Raw genomic sequence first — 25,660 nt, forward strand, 5'->3', positions numbered from 1 at the left:
TTTTTGAGAATGCTGTAAACGTTTTTCTTTTTTAAGAAACTAGTTTCACCACGCAGCCTCAATGTTTCTTAAGAAATCGGCCTTTTGAGCCTTAAATGTTTCTAACATGTTTCTAAATTTTTTGGCATAATCAACCTCATGATTCTTTTGATTGGAAGGTTCTTAAAAAAACCGAATTAAAAAATGTTATTTTCTAATTCTCAGCCTCAGCATGTTTCTTAGATGTTTCTTAGTTTTTAGGCATTCTGAGCCTCATGTTTCTTAAAAGTGTGTTTCTTAAAAAAAAAACGTGTACAAGCAAAATGGTAGGAGATGAACAACGTGACAGTTGTTAACTTACAATTTTGGGGGTCACTACTTTGTTCATTGTTGATTTCTTTGCGAACACTTTCCATGAGAAGTCTGGTGAAACATTGAATGACTGGATTTGCATGTTGATGCTCCAACAGAATGTAACCCAAATATGCAGAATAACCTGAAATAAAGAATACACGTTTTTTATAAGAACAAACTAAATGAGAACATAAGGTTTCGATGGCCAAAATGTTAAGAACATGTTAAGAACATTTTTAGGCTTTAAGCTCAAAAAAATCCTAAGGCTTCAAAAATTTTGGATGTTCTTATAAAAAAAAGGGTGATGAAATACTTTATTCGCTAAATTGCACTCTTTTTTTTGCTACAATGTAGAAACCATGACAGCATGGAAACCATGTCTTCTTTGAGTGGGATAAACAAAAACCGCAAATTTAACGTTTTTCATTTTTTTTTTACTAATTTGGTAAATCAGTGGTCGAAAAACATTACTTTTATCCTGTTTACGCTTTAATATTCAAAAAAACTGCAAAAAAACCGCTAGCCATTATTATCATCAGTTGCCAGACCGCAAATTACCGGAAAGGGAAAAAGTCCGTGGGTTTTGACTCAGTTCCTTTTTGGAACAGAGGAATTTCATTTCCAATACATTGATTCCGATATGAAATTTTTAATGAGTCATTTGAAAATTCCGATCATCCATCACGACTGGCACACAACGTCTTTATGTCGTCCACCTAACGTTCATAACATTCACAAATAACGTTATACGAACGTTGAGAAAACGTTGTCAGGAATAGCCATTTCCCATCCCTGACTCGTCGACAGAGACATCAATCTCATCTTCCCCTTGTTATAATGATGAAAGTCTTTCGGATAAATTCACTTTCAGTGAATATTGTAGATAAAAACGACGTGATAGAGAAATTGAGAATAACTGTAGAAAGATTACCCCCTTGTAGGACACAATTTTGGGTAATTTAGTCAAATCCATGACATCTTTTTTGTAAAATTGCTGAAGTTTTTTGAGTGCATTTCAGTTACGTAGAAAAGAAACCCTCGACTTCCTCACACACAATTATACTCAAATTACCGTATTTCTTCGAAAAAAAACGCCCCCTTCTTTTAAACAGCCCTCAACCCTTGAATAAACGCCCCTCCTAAAATCCAAAAAATTATAAATGCCCCTCCCTGAAGGAAAGATTTTTCAATACATGCCCCCCCCTCAAATAAAAGCCTCCCCGATTGCCCCGCCCGTTTAGGACATGAGATAAGCGTTGATCAATGTTGTGTGCCAGCTGGGCACGAATGGAATTTTTTTTAATAGATAATGAAATATGTGTCTGGGAAACTTATGTAAAAATAAAACCTTTAATAGAATATTCAGGACAGAAAATAGAGTGCCTACCTGGATCAATAAGTTCAGCCGCTCTTGGTAAAGTGCTTTTTTGTAAACGTTGCAAAAAGATGATACCAAAAAGCATGCCGAAGATGATGCGAAGTAAACAAGACACCAAACCAAGGAAGATGTTGAAATAAAACATCGAATATGAGATGATATGGTACACACGTCTAGAATGGAAGAAGAAAAGATGGGTTTAATTAAACGATTGTTCTGTTATAAACCATGCCTGATACACGTTTTTTTTATAAAAACATCCGAAGGCTTCAAACATTTTGGATGTTCTTAACTTTTTGAGATTCAAGTCTAAAAATGTTCTTAAGATGTTCTTAATTTCACCTTTTGGTGAGGATTTTTGGGCAATTTTCTAAGAAATCGGGAGTCGAGATTCCAACAAGCGTTATGTTCTTACATAGTTTGTTCTTATAAAAAACGTGTGTGGGATACATTTTTCTCGTAAGAATAGGCGACATTTTAGTTCAGGCTCGGGTGTTCTTATTTTTTGCAGTGATTTCAGCCTCAAATTCTCAGTTTTCTCTGTTTTCTTTTTTTGCTTCTAAATCTTTACATTTCAATCCTTTAAAAATTCGAGGCATTAAAGTGCGAGTGTTGTTTTCTAAACGCATTTATTTTCTAGCAATTAGAGCCCCATCTTCATTGTTAAGGAAGAAGTATGCATGGTTACACATGTGAAAGGTGACTCAGAGACCGAAGTTGCAAAAACCGGAATCACGACAAATGTGACGTCATAAGTCTCAAATAATGACGTCATATAGGGGCTTTTTTAACTCGAAAAAGTTATTTACTACAGTCATGTAATGAATTTTTTTTAGTATTTTTTTTTCGAGTTGCGTAACTCGAAAACTAAAACCTGAAGAAAATTCGAGTTAAATGGATAAACATAATTAGCTTTCTCGAGTTACAAAATGATGAATATTTGTCGTTGTAACTCGGATTTTCGTAACTCGGGTTTTTCGAGCCTCTGCTCAATGGGAGGCGAAATGATGAAATATTATTCCTTCCTAAGATTCTTTCTTTTAAACGAAAATTAAGGATAGGAAAAGGCAGCAGTCCGGAGTCAGTGGGTTGTTTTAATATCACTTTGATATCATATCAAGGTCAAAGGTGACAATAATTTTGGCGAATAGGAAGAATCGAAAATACTGAGTAGTGATAAATGATAAAAATTAGCATCGGAAGCTTTGTTTTGGCGAGGCAATAGAATTAAATACTGATTCAGTACCAACTGAAACGCAACGTTTATTTAAAAGTTTTATGACGAGTTGGAGGTGTTGTGCCATTTGAGTCCTCTTCCAGAAACAGTAAAAAATGTCCGTAACCCCTTTGGTGGTTGATATGAACACTTGTGAACAAACAGTTCATAGATTGTAAAAGATTTGAATTCGCTGTCGCAATATTCGACGAGTTAAAGCGAGGGTGCTACTAATAACTTTAGGGCCGAATGATCAATTTTCGACAAAAGTTTACATATAAGTAAAGAGAAAGTTTTTTCATTGTTTCTTCATCAGTTTTTGAACGATTTGAGTTTGTTTTTTGTTCAGCTGGACGCTTTGACCTTTAGCGGCTGTATGGAAAAGTAAAGGGCTTCTATCATTTCATGAGGTCAGTAAGTCAAGAATGATATACCTTATAGCGGAAAAAATATGTCCTGTTTTTTGATGATTTACAGGGGTCATTGAATTTCTCTTTGACATGAATTTCAACATGTGAGCAAAAAGGACATTCTTCTTACAAGAACTAAAAAAATTTTGTGGAGGCTGGCCTCCTCTTATTCTGTTTTTTTCTTGGTCCTTCAAATTTTTCTCATTTCTAGAGCAAACTTGAGGCGTTTTTTACTCTTCCTGTCCTATTTTTACGGGCTCAATGTTGTTCATAAAGTGATCTTTTTGGTGTTTTTTGAGCCACACTGGTTTTATTAAATTGTTCTTATAATAGTAAATAGAGTCTTTCTGGAATACTTTCAGGTACCTAATAAACGGGGGCTTTAGAATAAGCGGGGAGGGAGCTGGATTATGAATGTCCTGGGTGGAAAATTTAATCGAAAAATTAATTAGCGGGGGGGGGGACCCTTATTAGGTACCTGAGAGTAGGAGAATCTTGATTTCAAAACTATGATGTTACCTGTTATCAACTTGAAGGGTCATTTTATCAAAGAGAAATAGTTTAGTGGCCATCACATACTGAATGAGAAAGACACCAATTGCTATCACTATTGTCGGCCTAAAAATGAAATAGTGAAAACAGATTAACAATGATACAGTTGCGTTCCATTATTCGACATTCTACTATTTGATACACTCAATTTTTTTGATAATATTGGCAGTCACCGTCAACAAGAAACTCTCCTAAACGACGTTCTACTGTTCAATACGCTTCTATTATTTGATAATATTGAAATTAACCGTCAACAAGAAACTCTCATATTCGACGCTCTACTATTCGATACGCTTCCTAATTTGATGAAAATCCAATGCCTTTTGTAAATCGAATTAGAGACTGTCAACTATGTTCTACTATGTAGTTAAAACAAAACGTCAATTTTTGACATCTATCCCAAAAATAACGCTAGAGGAACGTTGAAACAACGTAGTGTCCATGCCAAGTTAGGATACCTACCATCCTCGAATGTGAATTCTTGGTATGCGTTAGTCAAGATATGTTCTAACGGAAGCACCCGAAAAAGCTGGATTTTGAACACTGTGCTCTATTTTCAGTGACAGACATTGGTCGCATCCCGGATTTTTTCGGGTGTTTCTGTTAGAAAAAAATGACTTACACAATTCAAGAATAAAGTATGGCTTAACATATGATCTACACTCACCAGATGGAGAGCATAAGCTGTAAAAGCATGGTTAACCTTCCATCTCTGATCGCGAAGATTATCTGAGTGATCAAAATCCAATACGCAAAGAACAAGAGAAATGCTAACACTAAAAACCCTATAACAGAAAAGAAAAAAACTGTGTATAGGTCTTTGGTAAGTTTTCATAACATATCTTGTGAAAAATAGAAGAAAATTGACTGTTTGCCTTCTCCAATTCGATCCTCAAGGGTTCAGAAATTTCGAATAGCGGAGAATACTTTTAAAAGGCTTTGAAAGCTGAAGTAAAGTACTGTTTCGAATATCTGATAATGAAGGTTCCTATTCAATTATCGAATACGCGTCAAAAGATTGGTTCTTACCCCAGCAGGCATATGCAACTTGAAAACCAGCAAACTTCATACTAGCTACCTGAAATATATAAAATGAATTATGCGTGACGTTTCTTTTGTCTGATTCAAAGGGGGTCTGAGTAATCAACCGGGTCACAGACTTATGAGCCGCTAAGAGTCCTAATCTATACTTAGTCGGGACGTATATGGTGATTTGAACATTTTAGGTTACATATAACCTGGAGATCCATGCTATGATTTCTTCTTTTATATACTGATGGAGAAATGAATAGCATGATTTGGGCTATGAGTTTGAATTTCCCAACTTCAAATGACAGTTGAAAACACAGCCAATCAAATATTGTTATTTTTTCACTGGTCACACTTTCTTAGAAAAAAACGCAACTTTTTATAAACTTTGTTGTTATCTTAGTAAGTGAGGATTATAAAAATACAGGACGGGTCAGTCGGTTGAAAGGGTTAACGACGCTATCCGTACAGAAAATAAAAATGCTTACCATAAAAGAAGCTGAATTGAATTTCTTCTTTCGAAGAGGTCTTGGAAGGAAACTATAATCACCTTTTCGTAACATCAACATATGTTTCCTAAAAAGAATAGCCTTTATCTACGTGGGTATTTAAGTAGAAGGATCACGAAACAAAAATTTCGAGAGCATAGTAGCTAAATAATCCCTAATTATTCTCTACAGTAATACATAAAATCCTGCTGATATAAAAAATTAAAACAACGTAAAATTAATGTAAAATCCAAAAAGGGTCCCAAAAACCCAAATTTCGGCTTACTGTATTTTAAGAAATAAAATATTTCTACAAATAAAATATTTCTAATTTGTAATTTAAGAAATATTTTATTTCTTAAAATACGAAAATGAGAAATACCCTTATAACTTATCAATGGATGATCCAAATGACATAACACTCCACTGATGTAAGGCACAGGTATTGACAGTTTAGAACACAAAAAATTGACTTCATATGCTGACGTCAGCAAATTCTGCTAGAACATTACTTAAATTACGAAAATGAGAAATATAATGAACCCAAATGGTATCTGCACGAAATTTTGCTCACAAACTTGTATTGGTAGGAGGAGGGCTTCTGAAAAATTTCATCTCGTTTTGCTGACGTTAGCACTTTTTATAAGAATATTTCTTAAATTCGTAATTTGAGAAATAAAATATTTCTCAAAATACTAATTTAAGAAATATGCTCGTAACTTTTGATTGGAAGATGACAGCAAATTCAAATTTTGCAGTCTTGTACTACATCATACTCCGGAGTCTCGGTCCAAATTTGAAATCAATCCGATGACGTCATCGATTTATATGGCAAAATCATCATTTTCGACTTATGCAGCCAAACGTGTAAGCTTGGCCAAAAGCTAGAACGGCCATAAATTCTGAACTAGGAATAGCCAGTCGCCTAAATTTTGCTCACAAACTTGTATTAGTAGGAGGAGGGCTTCTGAAAAATTTCATCTCGTTTTGCTGACGTTAGCACTTTTTATAAGAATATTTCTTAAATTCGTAATTTGAGAAATAAAATATTTCTCAAAATACTAATTTAAGAAATATGCTCGTAACTTTTGATTGGAAGATGACAGCAAATTCAAATTTGCAGTCTTGTACTACATCATACTCCGGAGTCTCGGTCCAAATTTGAAATCAATCCGATGACGTCATCGATTTATATGGCAAAATCATCATTTTCGACTTATGCAGCCAAACGTGTAAGCTTGGCCAAAAGCTAGAACGGCCATAAATTCTGAACTAGGAATAGCCAGTCGCCTAAATTTTGCTCACAAACTTGTATTGGTAGGAGGAGGGCTTCTGAAAAAATTCATCTCGTTTTGCTGACGTTAGCACTTTTTATAAGAATATTTCTTAAATCATAATTTGAGAAATAAAATATTTCTCAAAATACTAATTTAAGAATATGCTCGTAACTTTTGATTGGAAGATGACAGCAAATTCAAATTTTGCAGTCTTGTACTACATCATACTCCGGAGTCTCGGTCCAAATTTGAAATCAATCCGATGACGTCATCGATTTATATGGCAAAATCATCATTTTCGACTTATGCAGCCAAACGTGTAAGCTTGGCCCAAAAGCTAGAACGGCCATAAATTCTGAACTAGGAATAGCCAGTCGCCTAAATTTTGCTCACAAAACTTGTATTGGTAGGAGGAGGGCTCCTGAAAAATTTCATCTCGTTTTGCTGACGTTAGCACTTTTTATAAGAATATTTCTTAAATTCGTAATTTGAGAAATAAAATATTTCTCAAAATACTAATTTAAGAAATATGCTCGTAACTTTTGATTGGAAGATGACAGCAAATTCAAATTTTGCAGTCTTGTACTACATCATACTCCGGGAGTCTCGGTCCAAATTTGAAATCAATCCGATGACGTCATCGATTTATATGGCAAAATCATCATTTTCGACTTATGCAGCCAAACGTGTAAGCTTGGCCAAAAGCTAGAACGGCCATAAATTCTGAACTAGGAATAGCCAGTCGCCTAAATTTTGCTCACAAAACTTGTATGGTAGGAGGAGGGCTTCTGAAAAAATTCATCTCGTTTTGCTGACGTTAGCATTTTTTACTTTTATAAGAGTATTTCTTAAATTCGTAATTTGAGAAATAAAATATTTCTCAAAATACTAATTTAAGAAATATGCTCGTAACTTTTGATTGGAAGATGACAGCAAATTCAAATTTTGCAGTCTTGTACTACATCATACTCCGGAGTCTCGGTCCAAATTTGAAATCAATCCGATGACGTCATCGATTTATATGGCAAAATCATCATTTTCGACTTATGCAAGCCAAAACGTGTAAGCTTGGCCAAAAGCTAGAACGGCCATAAATTCTGAACTAGGAATAGCCAGTCGCCTAAATTTTGCTCACAAACTTGTATTGGTAGGAGGAGGGCTTCTGAAAAAATTTCATCTCGTTTTGCTGACGTTAGCACTTTTTATAAGAATATTTCTTAAATTCGTAATTTGAGAAATAAAATATTTCTCAAAATACTAATTTAAGAAATATGCTCGTAACTTTTGATTGGAAGATGACAGCAAATTCAAATTTTGCAGTCTTGTACTACATCATACTCCGGAGTCTCGGTCCAAATTTGAAATCAATCCGATGACGTCATCGATTTATATGGCAAATCATCATTTTCGACTTATGCAGCCAAACGTGTAAGCTTGGCCAAAAGCTAGAACGGCCATAAATTCTGAACTAGGAATAGCCAGTCGCCTAAATTTTGCTCACAAACTTGTATTGGTAGGAGGAGGGCTCCTGAAAAATTTCATCTCGTTTTGCTGACGTTAGCACTTTTTATAAGAATATTTCTTAAATTCGTAATTTGAGAAATAAAATATTTCTCAAAATACTAATTTAAGAAATATGCTCGTAACTTTTGATTGGAAGATGACAGCAAATTCAAATTTTGCAGTCTTGTACTACATCATACTCCGGAGTCTCGGTCCAAATTTGAAATCAATCCGATGACGTCATCGATTTATATGGCAAATCATCATTTTCGACTTATGCGCCCAAACGTGTAAGCTTGGCCAAAAGCTAGAACGGCCATAAATTCTGAACTAGGAATAGCCCAGTCGCCTAAATTTTGCTCACAAACTTGTATTGGTAGGAGGAGGGCTTCTGAAAAATTTCATCTCGTTTTGCTGACGTTAGCACTTTTTATAAGAATATTTCTTAAATTCGTAATTTGAGAATAAAATATTTCTCAAATACTAATTTAAGAAATATGCTCGTAACTTTTGATTGGAAGATGACAGCAAATTCAAATTTTGCAGTCTTGTACTACATCATACTCCGGAGTCTCGGTCCAATTTGAAATCAATCCGATGACGTCATCGATTTATATGGCAAATCATCATTTTCGACTTATGCAGCCAAACGTGTAAGCTTGGCCAAAAGCTAGAACGGCCATAAATTCTGAACTAGGAATAGCCAGTCGCCTAAATTTTGCTCACAAACTTGTATTGGTAGGAGCAGGGCTTCTGAAAAATTTCATCTCGTTTTGCTGACGTTAGCACTTTTTATAAGAATATTTCTTAAATTCGTAATTTGAGAAATAAAATATTTCTCAAAATACTAGTTTAAGAAATATGCTCGTAACTTTTGATTGGAAAGATGACAGCAAAATTCAAATTTTGCAGTCTTGTACTACATCATACTCCGGAGTCTCGGTCCAAATTTGAAATCAATCCGATGACGTCATCGATTTATATGGCAAAATCATCATTTTCGACTTATGCAGCCAAACGTGTAAGCTTGGCCAAAAGCTAGAACGGCCATAAATTCTGAACTAGGTAGGAATAGCCAGTCGCCTAAATTTTGCTCACAAACTTGTATTGGTAGGAGGAGGGCTTCTGAAAAATTTCATCTCGTTTTGCTGACGTTAGCACTTTTTATAAGAATATTTCTTATAGAATATTTCTCAAAATACTAATTTAAGAAATATGCTCGTAACTTTTGATTGGAAGATGACAGCAAATTCAAATTTTGCAGTCTTGTACTACATCATACTCCGGAGTCTCGGTCCAAATTTGAAATCAATCCGATGACGTCATCGATTTATATGGCAAAATCATCATTTTCGACTTATGCAGCCAAACGTGTAAGCTTGGCCAAAAGCTAGAACGGCCATAAATTCTGAACTAGGAATAGCCAGTCGCCTAAATTTTGCTCACAAACTTGTATTAGTAGGAGGAGGGCTTCTGAAAAATTTCATCTCGTTTTGCTGACGTTAGCACTTTTATAAGAATATTTCTTAAATTCGTAATTTGAGAAAAAAATATTTCTCAAAATACTAATTTAAGAAATATGCTCGTAACTTTTGATTGGAAGATGACAGCAAATTCAAATTTTGCAGTCTTGTACTACATCATACTCCGGAGTCTCGGTCCAAATTTGAAATCAATCCGATGACGTCATCGATTTATATGGCAAAATCATCATTTTCGACTTATGCAGCCAAACGTGTAAGCTTGGCCAAAAGCTAGAACGGCCATAAATTCTGAACTAGGAATAGCCAGTCGCCTAAATTTTGCTCACAAACTTGTATTGGTAGGAGGAGGGCTTCTGAAAAATTTCATCTCGTTTTGCTGACGTTAGCACTTTTTATAAGAATATTTCTTAAATTCATAATTTGAGAAATAAAATATTTCTCAAAATACTAATTTAAGAAATATGCTCGTAACTTTTGATTGGAAGATGACAGCAAATTCAAATTTTGCAGTCTTGTACTACATCATACTCCGGAGTCTCGGTCCAAATTTGAAATCAATCCGATGACGTCATCGATTTATATGGCAAAATCATCATTTTCGACTTATGCAGCCAAACGTGTAAGCTTGGCCAAAAGCTAGAACGGCCATAAATTCTGAACTAGGAATAGCCAGTCCCTAAATTTTGCTCACAAACTTGTATTGGTAGGAGGAGGGCTCCTGAAAAATTTCATCTCGTTTTGCTGACGTTAGCACTTTTTATAAGAATATTTCTTAAATTCGTAATTTGAGAATAAAATATTTCTCAAAATACTAATTTAAGAAATATGCTCGTAACTTTTGATTGGAAGATGACAGCAAATTCAAATTTTGCAGTCTTGTACTACATCATACTCCGGAGTCTCGGTCCAAATTTGAAATCAATCCGATGACGTCATCGATTTATATGGCAAAATCATCATTTTCGACTTATGCAGCCAAACGTGTAAGCTTGGCCAAAAGCTAGAACGGCCATAAATTCTGAACTAGGAATAGCCAGTCGCCTAAATTTTGCTCACAAACTTGTATTGGTAGGAGGAGGGCTTCTGAAAAATTTCATCTCGTTTTGCTGACGTTAGCACTTTTTATAAGAATATTTCTTAAATTCGTAATTTGAGAAATAAAATATTTCTCAAAATACTAATTTAAGAAATATGCTCGTAACTTTTGATTGGAAGATGACCAGCAAATTCAAATTTTTGCAGTCTTGTACTACATCATACTCCGGAGTCTCGGTCCAAATTTGAAATCAATCCGATGACGTCCATCGATTATATGGCAAAATCATCATTTTCGACTTATGCAGCCAAACGTGTGTAAGCTTGGCCAAAAGCTAGAACGGCCATAAATTCTGAACTAGGAATAGCCAGTCGCCTAAATTTGCTCACAAACTTGTATTGGTAGGAGGAGGGCTTCTGAAAAATTTCATCTCGTTTTGCTGACGTTAGCACTTTTTATAAGATATTTCTTAAATTCGTAATTTGAGAAATAAAATATTTCTCAAAATACTAATTTAAGAAATATGCTCGTAACTTTTGATTGGAAGATGACAGCAAATTCAAATTTTGCAGTCTTGTACTACATCATACTCCGGAGTCTCGGTCCAAATTTGAAATCAATCCGATGACGTCATCGATTTATATGGCAAAATCATCATTTTCGACTTATGCAGCCAAACGTGTAAGCTTGGCCAAAAGCTAGAACGGCCATAAATTCTGAACTAGGAATAGCCAGTCGCCTAAATTTTGCTCACAAACTTGTATTGGTAGGAGGAGGGCTTCTGAAAAATTTCATCTCGTTTTGCTGACGTTAGCACTTTTTATAAGAATATTTCTTAAATTCGTAATTTGAGAAATAAAATATTTCTCAAAATACTAATTTAAGAAATATGCTCGTAACTTTTGATTGGAAGATGACAGCAAATTCAAATTTTGCAGTCTTGTACTACATCATACTCCGGAGTCTCGGTCCAAATTTGAAATCAATCCGATGACGTCATCGATTTATATGGCAAATCATCATTTTCGACTTATGCAGCCAAACGTGTAAGCTTGGCCAAAAGCTAGAACGGCCATAAATTCTGAACTAGGAATAGCCAGTCGCCTAAATTTTGCTCACAAACTTGTATTGGTAGGAGGAGGGCTTCTGAAAAATTTCATCTCGTTTTGCTGACGTTAGCACTTTTTATAAGAATATTTCTTAAATTCGTAATTTGAGAAATAAAAATATTTCTCAAAATACTAATTTAAGAAATATGCTCGTAACTTTTGATTGGAAGATGACAGCAAATTCAAATTTTGCAGTCTTGTACTACATCATACTCCGGAGTCTCGGTCCAAATTTGAAATCAATCCGATGACGTCATCGATTTATATGGCAAAATCATCATTTTCGACTTATGCAGCCAAACGTGTAAGCTTGGCCAAAAGCTAGAACGGCCATAAATTCTGAACTAGGAATAGCCAGTCGCCTAAATTTTGCTCACAAACTTGTATTGGTAGGAGCAGGGCTTCTGAAAAATTTCATCTCGTTTTGCTGACGTTAGCACTTTTTATAAGAATATTTCTTAAATTCGTAATTTGAGAAATAAAATATTTCTCAAAATACTAGTTTAAGAAATATGCTCGTAACTTTTGATTGGAAGATGACAGCAAATTCAAATTTTGCAGTCTTGTACTACATCATACTCCGGAGTCTCGGTCCAAATTTGAAATCAATCCGATGACGTCATCGATTTATATGGCAAAATCATCATTTTCGACTTATGCAGCCAAACGTGTAAGCTTGGCCAAAAGCTAGAACGGCCATAAATTCTGAACTAGGTAGGAATAGCCAGTCGCCTAAATTTTGCTCACAAACTTGTATTGGTAGGAGGAGGGCTTCTGAAAAATTTCATCTCGTTTTGCTGACGTTAGCACTTTTTATAAGAATATTTCTTAAATTCGTAATTTGAGAAATAGAATATTTCTCAAAATACTAATTTAAGAAATATGCTCGTAACTTTTGATTGGAAGATGACAGCAAATTCAAATTTTGCAGTCTTGTACTACATCATACTCCGGAGTCTCGGTCCAAAATTTGAAATCAATCCGATGACGTCATCGATTATATGGCAAAATCATCATTTTCGACTTATGCAGCCAAACGTGTAAGCTTGGCCAAAAGCTAGAACGCCCATAAATTCTGAAACTAGGAATAGCCAGTCGCCTAAATTTTGCTCACAAACTTGTATTGGTAGGAGGAGGCTTCTGAAAAATTTCATCTCGTTTTGCTGACGTTAGCACTTTTTATAAGAATATTTCTTAAATTCGTAATTTGAGAAATAAAATATTCTCAAAATACTATTTAAGAAATATGCTCGTAACTTTTGATTGGAAGATGACAGCAAATTCAAAATTTTGCAGTCTTGTACTACATCATACTCCGGAGTCTCGGTCCAAATTTGAAATCAATCCGATGACGTCATCGATTTATATGGCAAAATCATCATTTTCGACTTATGCAGCCAAACGTGTAAGCTTGGCCAAAGCTAGAACGGCCATAAATTCTGAACTAGGAATAGCCAGTCGCCTAAATTTTGCTCACAAACTTATTGGTAGGAGGAGGGTTTTCAAATTTGGACCGAAACCGAGTATGATGTAGTACAAGACTGCAAAATTTGAATTTGCTGTCATCTTCCAATCAAAGTTACGAGCATATTCTTAAATTAGTTTTTGAGAAATATTTTATTTCTCAAATTACGATTTAAGAAATATTCTTATAAAAAAGTCTAACGTCAGCAAAACGAGATGAAATTTTTCAGAAGCCCTCCTCCTACCAATACAAGTTTGTGAGCAAAATTTAGGCGACTGGCTTCCTAGTTCAGAATTTATGGCCGTTCTAGCTTTTGGCCAAGCTTACACGTTTGGCTGCATAAGTCGAAAAATGATGATTTTGCCCATATAATCGATGACGTCATCGGATTGATTTCAAATTTGGACCGAGACTCTGGAGTATGATGTAGTACAAGACTGCAAAATTTGAATTTGCTGTCATCTTCCAATCAAAAGTTACGAGCATATTTCTTAAACTAGATTTTGAGAAATATTTTATTTCTCAAATTACGAATTTAAGAATATTCTTTAAAAAAGTGCTAACGTCAGCAAACGCGATGAAAATTTTCAGAAGCCCTCCTCCTACCAATACAAGTTTGTGAGCAAAATTTAGGCGATGGCTATTCCTAGTTCAGAATTTATGGCCGTTCTAGCTTTTGCCAGCTTACACGTTTGGCTGCATAAGTCGAAAATGATGATTTTGCCATATAAATCGGATGACGTCATCGGATGATTTCAAATTTGGACCGAGACTCCGGAGTATGATTAGTTACAAGACTGCAAAAATTTGAATTTGCTGTCATCTTCCAATCAAAAGTTACGAGCATATTTCTTAAAATTAGTATTTTGAGAAATATTTTATTTCTCAAATTACGAATTTAAGAAATATTCTTATAAAAAGTGCTAACGTCAGCAAAACGAGATGAAATTTTCAGAAGAAGCCCTCCTCCTACCAATACAAGTTTGTGAGCAAAATTTAGGCGACTGGCTTTCCTAGTCAGAATTTATGGCCGTTCTAGCTTTTGGCCAAGCTTACACGTTTGGCTTGCATAAGCGAAAATGATGATTTTGCCTATAAATCGATGACGTCATCGGATTGGTTTCAAATTTGGCCCGAGACTCCGGAGTATGATGTAGTACAAGACTGCAAAAATTTGAATTTGCTTGTCATCTTCCAATCAAAAAGTTACGAGCATATTTCTTAAATTAGTATTTTGAGAAATATTTTATTTCTCAAATTACGAATTTAAGAATATTCTTATAAAAAGTGCTAACGTCAGCAAAACGAGATGAAATTTTTCAGAAGCCTCCCCTACCAATACAGTTTGTGAGCAAAATTTAGGCGACGGCTATCCTAGTTCAGGAATTTATGGCGTTCTAGCTTTTGGCCAAGTTACACGTTTGGCTGCATAAGTCGAAAATGATGATTTTGCCATATAATCGATGACGTCATGGATTGATTTCAAAATTTGGACCGAGACTCCGGAGTATGATGTAGTACAAGACTGCAAAATTTGAATTTGCTGTCATCTTCCAATCAAAAGTTACGAGCATATTTCTTAAATTTAGTATTTTGAGAAATTTTTATTTCTCAATTAACGAATTTAAGAAATATCTTATAAAAACGTGCTAACGTCAGCAAAACGAGTGACATTTTTCAGAAGCCCTCCTCCTACCAATACAAGTTTTGGGAGCCAAAATTTAGGCGACGGCTATTCCTAGGTCAGAATTTCTGGCGTTCTAGCTTTTGGCCAAGCTTACACGTTTGGCTGCATAAGTCGAAAATGATGATTTTGCCATATAAATCGATGACGTCATCGGATTGATTTCAAATTTGGACCGAGACTCCGGAGTATGATGTAGTACAAGACTGCAAAATTTGAATTTGCTGTCATCTTCCAATCAAAAGTTACGAGCATATTTCTTAAATTAGTATTTTGAGAAATATTTTATTTCTCAAATTACGAATTTAAGAAATATTCTTATAAAAAGTGCTAACGTCAGCAAAACGAGATGAAATTTTTCAGAAGCCTCCTCCTACCAATACAAGTTTGTGAGCAAAATTTCGTGCAGATACCATTTGGGTTCATATTTCTCATTTCGTAATTTAATTAATATTCTAGCAGAATTTGCTGACGGTCAGCATATGAAGTCAATTTTTGTGTTTCAACTGTCAATACCTGTGCCTTACATCAGTGGAGTGTTATGTCATTTGGATCATCCATTGATAAGTTATAAGGGTATTTCTCATTTTCGTATTTTAAGAAATAAAATATTTCTTAAATTACAAATTAGAAATATTTTATTTCTAGAAATATTTTATTTCTTAAAATACAGTAAGCCCAAATTTCTTTACTCAAAGATATACGGAAAACCTACCAGCAGCCCCCCCTGGGGAAGGGATTCTTACTCTCTTTATCCCTGGGTTACTTTATTAATCAAGGAAGATTACTTTGATCCTTCACTGTTTAGAAATACATATACAGTTTTAGCTTACCGATACCAGCTAATGGAGTTAGACATGACCAAAATACTGAAGACGAGAGCAGTGATCAAACCAAGCCACCATGATACTGAAAACAATCAAAACAAAATTAAATTGTTAAAATGTCTATCTACAGGGATTTAATGGCAAAAAGCTAACCCGGCTATGAAAATGTCATGAAAAGACTAATGGATGACTAGCTAGAAAGAAAAGCTGTCTCAAGAATAGCTGAATAAGATGATTGCAATATTCGAAGGAAAAAGTGACCCAACAAATTAATTGTAACTTGGTATGGCATTATGCTTTTCAAAATACCCACTGTTGAGGAGGTTCAACCCTTTGTGGCTGGAAAAGCTATAACAACCTGGAATTCCAGGAAATTTCAGGTTTAAACCCATCTGGAATTCTAAATTTTGAAGGATATAGTTATTTTTGACAAATTTTGTATATCTTTGTGGAATTCCGCCATATATCAACATGGGATCATCCCCCCCCCCAGGAAGATGGGGGGGATCAGATTTTGGTGCCAGGGGGGGAAGTGAAATTTTCAAGCTTGATGGGGGGAGAAAGGCGAATATGGGGTATATTCAGTCCTCTACCTAGTGGGGGGAGTAATAGGATAAATACAGACCTTCCTGGTGTGTTTGGGCATTCAGGCTTATGAGCCTGTCATTCTAGGGATTTTGAGAGTCTTTTTTTTGCTATAGTAGCTTGCGAATTGAGGCGAGTCTGGATCATCACTTCGCAACCCTTATACAATACGGCCAGGGGGATTTCCCAATTGGGGGGAGCACGAATTTTAAAGACAGGTGGGGGGGAAGGCCAGATGGGGGATTTTAGCTCTTATTAGGGGGGACCAAAAAGCTGGAGGACGCCATGATCAAACAAAACTTACCACCTTACCCCTGGGAACGGAAAAGAACCTCCTCGACAGGAGTGTACGGTTTCTTTTTGGAAAATCCCATTTCTAAAGTTTTTAATCAAAATTTAGTCTGGCGCCTAAAACTCCAACGTTCAACTTACAGCCAATAGCACTGATATATTTTTCGATGATACTGATTTCCAGACCGATCTCTCTTGCTCCTTTTTGAATGAAATCCAAATCAAATAAGAGATCGAACAATAGGAATACAACGTATCCATACATTGCAAAGAATATTGTAACCTGGAAAATATGACATAGATTAAAAGTTTTAGTGATACGGTAGTATTTATCGACCGCCGGAGGCGGTTTCTTTCATAGTGGTACGCTAATCTCGTTTTGCCTTGGCTCATTACTTTGTCTACCATTTACTTTCGGTTTTTTTAACTAGATTACCCAGGTGTTTCTCTTTTTTTTCCCTGAATGTCTTTTATTCGGAATTGAATAATCGAGACATGAAAAATGACTATATTGTAATCTGTTTTCAATGAATAATCTAAAACGTACTGGAGATGACATGTAGGCGTTAATAACGTGCGCGCGCTTTTTCGCGTGATGCGTGATGGAAGGCGGTCGTTTCAGTGTGGTTTAGATCCACACTGTGACCTAGTTTACGGGTAGGTAGAAAACCTGGCCCACCTCTCTGGCCCGGGCCATATGGCCTACCCTTGGCCTACCCTTTGGCCCACCTAACAACTCTAAAAAAGATTTGATTCTTATCATTCTGAAAATCTGCAAACAATTCTGAGGTTGGACTTTGGTTTTTCTGGCATTTAGAAAAACAACGAGACTGAAATAAACAAAAAAAAATAAAAAGTTTTGAGTCTGCATTTTATACGTACTAGTTATCGCATGACTTCGAGTGCAATACGAGAAATATTTTACGAGTTCCGAGATTTTTCCGTAATATTTTTCCGAGCCTTTAGGCGAGGAAAAATATCGGTAAAATTTCGGAACGAGTAAAATATCGAGTATTGCACGAGAAGTCATGTGATAACTAATTTATTGTCGACTCAAAAAAATTGTCCTGATATAAATTTCTTTTTGTTTTTGTTTTAAAACTTACTTCCGCCTTGCTTCTTTCTTCTGTGTAGTTTCGAATGTTTTTATTCGAAAATCTAATTCGAACGTTAGATTCGAACAATAAAACATTCGATATGTTCCCGCCGAAAATTCACACAAAAACAAACAGAGAAAGCAATTTCGATCATTTCGACCCAGAAGTTGTGTTTTGAGAGTTGTAGATTTTTCAGATATGTATTTGAAAATTTCTAGATTGATAATTCAAAATGCAGATGGTGTACAGTATTGTTTCGAAAGAGAAGAAACCCTTCATCATTGGATTAATCAGATTGATCTTATTGATAACATTCAGTCTTTTTCTATGTTTTTGTTTCGATGCATGAAAAAGAATAGCAGAGGAAAGGAGTTCCATATGATGGAAATGTATGCTTGTAATAATGGTTGAAGAACAACATATTTTCAAGAGCAAAACAATTTGGATATTTTCTTGATTATCGTCAAGCTTTAAATGTTTCGAATTTTAGAAGAAAGATGTAAAGATTGTTGAGTTGAAAATTCAAGGACGTATCTTGTCGAGAACGAGAATTAGGAGAAAACTTTTATAAAAAATCACTCGTCATTTGGTTTAATACAAGACATTTCACTTCCCTTGCTATTCCTTTGCTATATGTTATGAGAAATCTTATTGGCAAACATTCAAGAATCTCAAGTTTTTTTGTATGCATTGATAAAAAACTGTTTGGTTATCACACGGACGAATTTTATACCAAAAGCTGAAAATATTTGGGTGGTGTCAAGTAGTTTTTGCCCCCGCAAGGAGCGCAGCGACTGAGGAGGCATTCATAGCTTCACGCAATATATTGGACTGGAATCTCGATTTTTTGCGAATTGTTTTTGTTTTTGCGTCGTTATCGGCTTTCCGGCCAAATAAGTGTTCCGCAAAAATATGGCGGTAAATTATACAGCGGTAAATGTTATACATATTTTCATATTACGTTATATGCTATTACCATTATTGCGTATTACATTTTATTAGTTTTGATTTAGGATTGAAAACCCGAAGCGAGTGTTATAAATGCAAATTATAGAAAAAGTATAGTGATTACACCATAACACGAATTACAATATTACTTGTTCAAATCAAAACAAACAAAATGGCAGACTGGTTATGATGATGAGCTGATTCATTGACTGGAAAAAGTGTTTTGTATGTTAAATTTTGTTTCTTGTCTTTCAAACTGAATACTAAATATTGTAATTTAGTTAGAAGTTCATTTCAGCAATGATTTCAATTCTTTTCTGGAATCTTTAAAGAAGTTTGCTCAAGTTTTCAAATGTACATTTGATATTTTTGTTCAAACTGTAATTTATCTTTGTCTGTTATTATACTAATAACTAGCTTTATTGTTTATAGAGCTTCTTGAGCTTTAAAGACCATCATATGGTCGTAACTCGAGAAAGTCCTTCTTAACTTGGTAAAACAAGATACCGGCAAAGTACAAAAAAGTTGAATGTACACATAAGTAAAGTTGAATCCAAAAGTGGTTGAATGTGTTGAATGTCAATCGATGTTTTTTTTTTGGTCTTCAAAATAGATTTACCTCACTTAGAGTGTTTTCACTGTTTGTTCAGTGTGGTAAATCTATTTTAAAAACCTGAAAAAAGTTTGTTTACATTCGTTTAACTTTGCATGCGCACGTTCCACTTTTTCATGCAGTTGTGATAGGGGCTGTCCATATAGTACGTACGCAAAGATTCTCCAAAAATTTGATACCCCCTCCCCCCATGTACACAGAGAACAATAGAAATGATGTCATTTATACAATAGATGTACGCTTTTGCTAAACCCCCTCTCCCCCTTCACTGCGTACGTACTATATGGATGGCCCCATAGCCTAAATAACATACGCTCTAGGGGTTTGGTGAAATAGCTCCAATTCTACCTTTCCAAGTTAAGGCATTTAACGGTGGTTAGACTAGGCACACAGACAGTCATACAGGAACACCATAAAGTGAGAGTATATAGCTAAAAACTCAAAAATTCTAGTTTCCTGAAAGCCTGTCTCTTCATTGTCTGCGCTGCAATCATATCTTCAATCCTTTCAGCTTGGAGAAAAGATTGCATCATGAAAAAGTACTATGCACTTGAAAAAAAATTAGGCACATTTCAACTTTTCGACTGTACGTCTAAATGGACCACAATAACATTCCTTTATTTTTCTTTTGACTGCAATCACAGCGTACGCAAGTGGAGCCTGGGCCTTAACTAGGATTGGTCTATTTCAGATGGCGCAGAAATTTTTGATAAATTTTATACCTTAAAGGAAGAAATTTTGGCAGGAATTTAATTTGGCGGATGGCCAAAAAAGTTTTTTCAGAGGGATTTAATTTGGCGGATGGCGGAAAATTTCTTTTTTCCGCCATCCGCCAAATTAAATTCCCGCCAAATTAAAGATGGCCAAAATTTCTTCCTTTAAGGGGGCTATTGTTTACTAGGCAAAGTAGCAATAGAGAATTGTTGAAATATATACCAGCCAATGAAAAATAAACAAGCTATTTCTGATTGGTTACCTTGTTGAATTATTCAGCGCTATATATTTTGCCTACAATCTAAGATGTCTGCAGCATTATCGGAAAAGGTCTATTTAGTGAATGATCATGACATATATTGTTGTAAGAAAAAACAAACAAACAAGGAGATGTGAATGTCAGTAAGATAATGATACTATGATTTTCGAAATATGTTTTTGAGAAGCTTTTCAATATTTTCCTTGAATTTCATTAAATTGTCAAGCTGCATGAATTCTTCAAGTATTTTGTTAATGGAATATGATTTTTTTTCAACCGATAATTAAATCAATCAATTATTCCTGATTATTTTTTATGCTTTAATTTTTAAAGCATTAATAGCTTTGTAAGTGCATGAGATGACCTTTCTGTGGGGGCATTTAGTGAAAGCTATGACTAGTATAATTTCTTAGTTTATCAGATTTGATTTTAGTGTTATTGCCGCCCGTAGCGAGCTTGCGAGCGTAGGGTGGCCTACATAGCTTCACGCAAGGATATTGGACAGGAATCTCGATTTTTGCGTTTGTTTTGTAATCGATCTTCCGGTTAATTAGTGTTCCGTAATTATCCGGCAACGTTTATAGCTTACCAAACTAGCAAGTAGCTTTCGCTAAATGCGCGGCGGACGTTTTTCGTTATTCTTCCCTTCGGGGTTTTTTGTTTTTTTCTGTTGTGCGTTAATTTGTGGATTAAGTTTTCAAACGCAGGTAATTCTATGCACATTTTCGATGAACAATTATAGGCATCTACTTTATAAGAATCAAATCAATAACTCTTGATTGAAGGCAATATGCCTTTCGGTAATTAGTTCTCACAAAGTAAACAAAGGATGGCGAAAAAGATGAGCATATTTATTTTTATTATAGGCATGTGCTTTATAAGAATTAAATCAATAACTCTTGATTGAAGGCAATATATCTTTCGGTAATTAGTTCTTACAAAGTAAATAAAGGATGGCAAAAAAGATGAGCATATTTATTTTTATTATAAGTGTCTACTTTATAAGAATCAAATCAATTTCAGAATTTTTTGCGTTTTCACTGTGATTAATGTGAGCGATAACTTCTCATTTTGAGATGTGAGCGACCATCTATCCCATGTCATCTCAAAAGTAAAGTTGAAACCAAGCTTTCTTCCTCCAACTTAAATTTTATCGATAAAACGAATTTAAAATCTACACATGCGTAATTTTGCTTACTTAGGGATATTTCGATAGGAAGCTCTGCGGGGCATTCTTAGCGACAGCTACTTGCTAGTATATGTCGATAATGACCTTCATTTTTAAGGAAATATTTAGTTGCAATTTTGCGATTCTTGTTCCTAATAATTTTCGAAACATTCACTATAAAGCATTAAAAAGCTTTAATCAGCATTTAGTCGTTATAAGCATTTGTAGCGGGTGGCAGTTAGTGAAAGCTATGGCTAGTTTATGGAAGAACTCCAAAGTAAAAGTTAATCTGAAAATATTTTTGTTGCGTTTTTCCATTTGACTCCCAGTTTCTCCTAGTTCTTTTCGGCTGTTTTGTTTTGATTTTTCTCCTGCCGCTTACCCAGTCCCCCAAAAGTCAACGCGGTCATATTTCCATACTAGAGAAATATGAAATATCGCAAATATCTCGATGCTCTCGACCAATCAAAACGCTGATATTTTTTTAGGTCGGCAATAAACCTGACATAGATTAAGGGGACCCCCGGTAGAGGGTCTGGTTAAGTCCTGTACGGCGGGTGCCAACAACCCCCGTAGCGCTGTTTCTTCAACTTTTCAGGACTTCGGACCCCTTTATTCGGAATCTTCACCCAAAAAAACATAAAGTATCAAAACCTGGCGAAAAACTTTGACGTTGACCCGAACCCGACTCGAACTCGGGATCCCTAGTGCAAGAGCACAATGCGCTACCATTAGGCTGACTTCTGTTAATATAAATTAAAAATTTTAAGGGTCTTATCCCTTGGTCAGATAGACAAGACCTACGTTAAGAATATTTCACCCTCAATTTTGGCACTTTCTTAAGAATAATTGACCCTCTCATCCAAAGTACACTATTCTTATAAAAAAAAAGCGTTTAATTCTTAAAGCATTTAGAAGATTTGACCAATTGTTTGTCGTAAAACGGCTGATGCAATAACGCCAACGCGCTTTATGATGAAATCATAATGAAATTATAGCGCATCCCGACGCACACATATCATTATAACCTGGTTGTCCGAGAATAAAATCGGGGAAAAAAATGTTTGAAGGTGGGCCAAAGGGTGGGCCAAGGGTAGGCCATATGGCCCGGGCCAGAGAGGTGGGCCAGGTTTTCTACCTACCCCCTAGTTTACTCTTAGTGGAAATATTTTTGTAGGGATAAACATTTTTAATTTCGCCTTAGCGAAAGTATTACGATAGGCATGGTGTGATATCGGACGAAAATTTAGAAAACGAAAGTACTTGATACGGTGGTCAAACTCACTAAAATCAATTTACAAATTACACGCTCGTATAACCACGGAAGATCTTCGCAGGTTTTCTTTGGATTACGTCATTATATCTTTGCGTCTCTTTAGCTTCACAGTTTTGATTTTTATTTATTTTCTTATAAGCATATACTTTATAAGAATCAAATCAATAACTCTTGATAGACGGTGATATACCTTTCGGTAATTAGTTCTTAGAAAGTAAACAAGGGATGGGGCACAATATGAGCATATTTATTTTTCTTATAAGCATATACTTTATAAGAATCAAATCAATAACTCTTGATAGACGGTGATATACCTTTCGGTAATTAGTTCTTAGAAAGTAAACAAGGGATGGGGCACAATATGAGCATATTTATTTTTCTTATAAGCATTTACTTTATAAGAATCAAATCAATAACTCTTGATAGACGGTGATATACCTTTCGGTAATTAGTTCTTAGAAAGTAAACAAGGGATGGGGCACAATATGAGCATATTTATTTTTCTTATAAGCATTTACTTTATAAGAATCAAATCAATAACTCTTGATAGACGCTGATATACCTTCCGGTAATTAGTTCTTACAAAGTAAAAAAGGGTTGGTGTACAATATGAGCATATTTATTTTTCTTATAAGCATATACTTTATAAGAATCAAATCAATAACTCTTGATATACGGTGACAAACCTTTCGGTAATTAGTTCTTACAAAGTAAACAAGGGACGGCGCACAATATGAGCATATTAATTTTTCTTATAAGCATTTATTTTATAAGAATCAAATCAATAGCTCCTGAAAGATGGAGATATACCTTTCGGTAATTAGTTCTTACAAAGTAAACAAGGGACGGCGCACAATATGAGCATATTTATTTTTCTTATAAGCATATACTTTATAAGAATCAAATCAATAACTCTTGATAGACGGTGATATACCTTTCGGTAATTAGTTCTTACAAAGTAAACAAGGGATGGGGCGCAAAATGAGCATATTTATTTTTCTTATAAGCATTTACTTTATAAGAATCAAATCAATAACTCTTAATAGACGGTAATATACCTTTCGGTAATTAGTTCTTTCGGTAATTAGTTCTTACAAAGTAAACAAGGGATGGGGCACAAAATGAGCATATTTATTTTTCTTATAAGCATTTACTTTATAAGAATCAAATCAATAACTCTTAATAGACGGTAGTATACCTTTCGGTAATTAGTTCTTACAAAGTAAACAAGGGACGGCGCACAATATGAGCATATTTATTTTTCTTATAAGCATATACTTTATAAGAAAACTCTTGATAGACGGTGATATACCTTCCGGTAATTAGTTCTTACAAAGTAAACAAGGGTTGATGTACAATATGAGCATTTTTATTTTTCTTATAAGCATTTACTTTATAAGAATCAAATCAATAACTCTTGATAGATGGTGATAAACCTTTCGGTAATTAGTTCTTACAAAGTAAACAAGAGATGGCGTGTAATAATAGCATATCTATTTTTTATAAGCATATACTTTATGAGAGTTTTTAAAAATCAAACGACAATTGTTCTTAAATTGGTCTTATTTTTTTAGCGATTTTAAGCCTCGTTGTTCTTGTTGTAAAATTGTTTCATCAAGGCTCGATGTAAAGTAGATTTCAGATTAGCTTCATCTACTTCTTGTTTTCCCATGTAGTTCAAATTCTAGGCGAAATTTTCGACTTCAAGTCGTCTTGTTGTTGTTGTTAAGGGTCCAGCCCTGAGAAAGGCCAAAGAATTAAGCAACTTAGCTTTAGCAACCTATCCCTGAAACTGAGCAGCCAAAAATACCTGATCTGGCATTAAATGTGTATCAAAGATATATAAGGAAATGAAAACGTTGGACCTCGTCAACATGAAATAGCCTATTGGTTGACAAATAAGAACAAAAGAATCATACTTGGTACATTCCAATATAAGTGACCAACACTGAAGACATCATTCGTGTGGAATATTTGAATTCTGAAGAGAAGAAGAGAGGTAAATATTCAAAAAAATTTAGGCATAATGCCACGAAGTTAAAAAAACTAATATAATACCAATGACCAACTGGGTATGAGTATTTATGGTCATGAATGTAGGAGTGTAATTTATGACGCGCCTAATGTTGCAAAATCATATCATCTTGGCTTTCAATAAATTAGCTTTTGCTTCGATCAAAATGAAATTCTCGCTCAGGAAATGGAGTACTTTTTCGCTTAGAAAAACTAATTTTTTCGCTTAGATAAACTCACTTTATCAGCTTTAATAAACTCACTTTTTCCATTTAGATAAACTCACTTTTTTCGCTTAGATAATAACTTTTTTTTCGCTTTGATAGATTCACATTTTTTCGCTTCTGATTAACTCACTTTTTTCGCTTAGATAAACTCCCTTTTTTCGCTTAGATAAATTCCTTTTTTTCGCTTAGATAAATTCCTTTTTTTCGCTTTCATAAATTCATATTTTTTTCGCTTGGATAAACTCACTTTTATCGCTTTGATAAATTCACTTTTTTTGCTTTGATAAATTCTTTTTTTTTCGCTTAGATAAACTCACTTTTTTCGCTTTAATAAACCGACTATTTCATCGCTTTGATAAACTCGCATTTTTCGCGGTGGAGTGATGAAAATTGGCATGCTTTCCCCCTTCAATATACTTTACATTTCCAGAAAGTTTCAAACCGTGAGACCCACCCAGTTCGGCGCTAGGGGAGGGGGTCCTTTACGGTCCCGTGGCACCCTTCTGTCAACTTTTCAGGACTTTGGACCTATTTTTTCGGAATCTACACCCAAAACCTGGTCAAAAATTTCCAAGTAGACCTGAACCGGATCGGATTCGATCAGGGGATCCCCAGTGCGGGACTTTGGACCACTGGGCTAACTGCTGGCCAAGCGCTGGGGTGTGAGGGCTTGTTAAT

At 35.0% G+C, this 25,660-nt stretch overlaps 1 protein-coding gene across 2 annotated transcripts in view; it reads right to left on the reverse strand.

Moving 5' to 3' along the window:
• LOC136808942 (receptor for retinol uptake stra6-like) overlaps positions 1-25,660 on the reverse strand; it is a 45,541-nt gene that overhangs the window by 2,296 nt on the left and 17,585 nt on the right. For both annotated transcript variants that reach the window (XM_067065505.1, XM_067065504.1), the window contains exons 11-19: positions 24,662-24,723; positions 16,809-16,950; positions 15,798-15,873; positions 5,407-5,494; positions 4,919-4,967; positions 4,557-4,674; positions 3,857-3,955; positions 1,721-1,884; positions 341-475 (exon numbers count right to left, since the gene is read on the reverse strand). In XM_067065505.1, the coding sequence (XP_066921606.1) occupies positions 341-475; positions 1,721-1,884; positions 3,857-3,955; positions 4,557-4,674; positions 4,919-4,967; positions 5,407-5,494; positions 15,798-15,873; positions 16,809-16,950; positions 24,662-24,723 (933 nt within the window). The remainder of the gene's footprint in view (positions 1-340; positions 476-1,720; positions 1,885-3,856; positions 3,956-4,556; positions 4,675-4,918; positions 4,968-5,406; positions 5,495-15,797; positions 15,874-16,808; positions 16,951-24,661; positions 24,724-25,660) is intronic.

Source organism: Clytia hemisphaerica, unplaced genomic scaffold, assembly GCF_902728285.1.
Source record: "Clytia hemisphaerica strain Z4C2 unplaced genomic scaffold, Clytia hemisphaerica genome assembly, whole genome shotgun sequence".
Taxonomy (NCBI): domain Eukaryota; kingdom Metazoa; phylum Cnidaria; class Hydrozoa; order Leptothecata; family Clytiidae; genus Clytia; species Clytia hemisphaerica.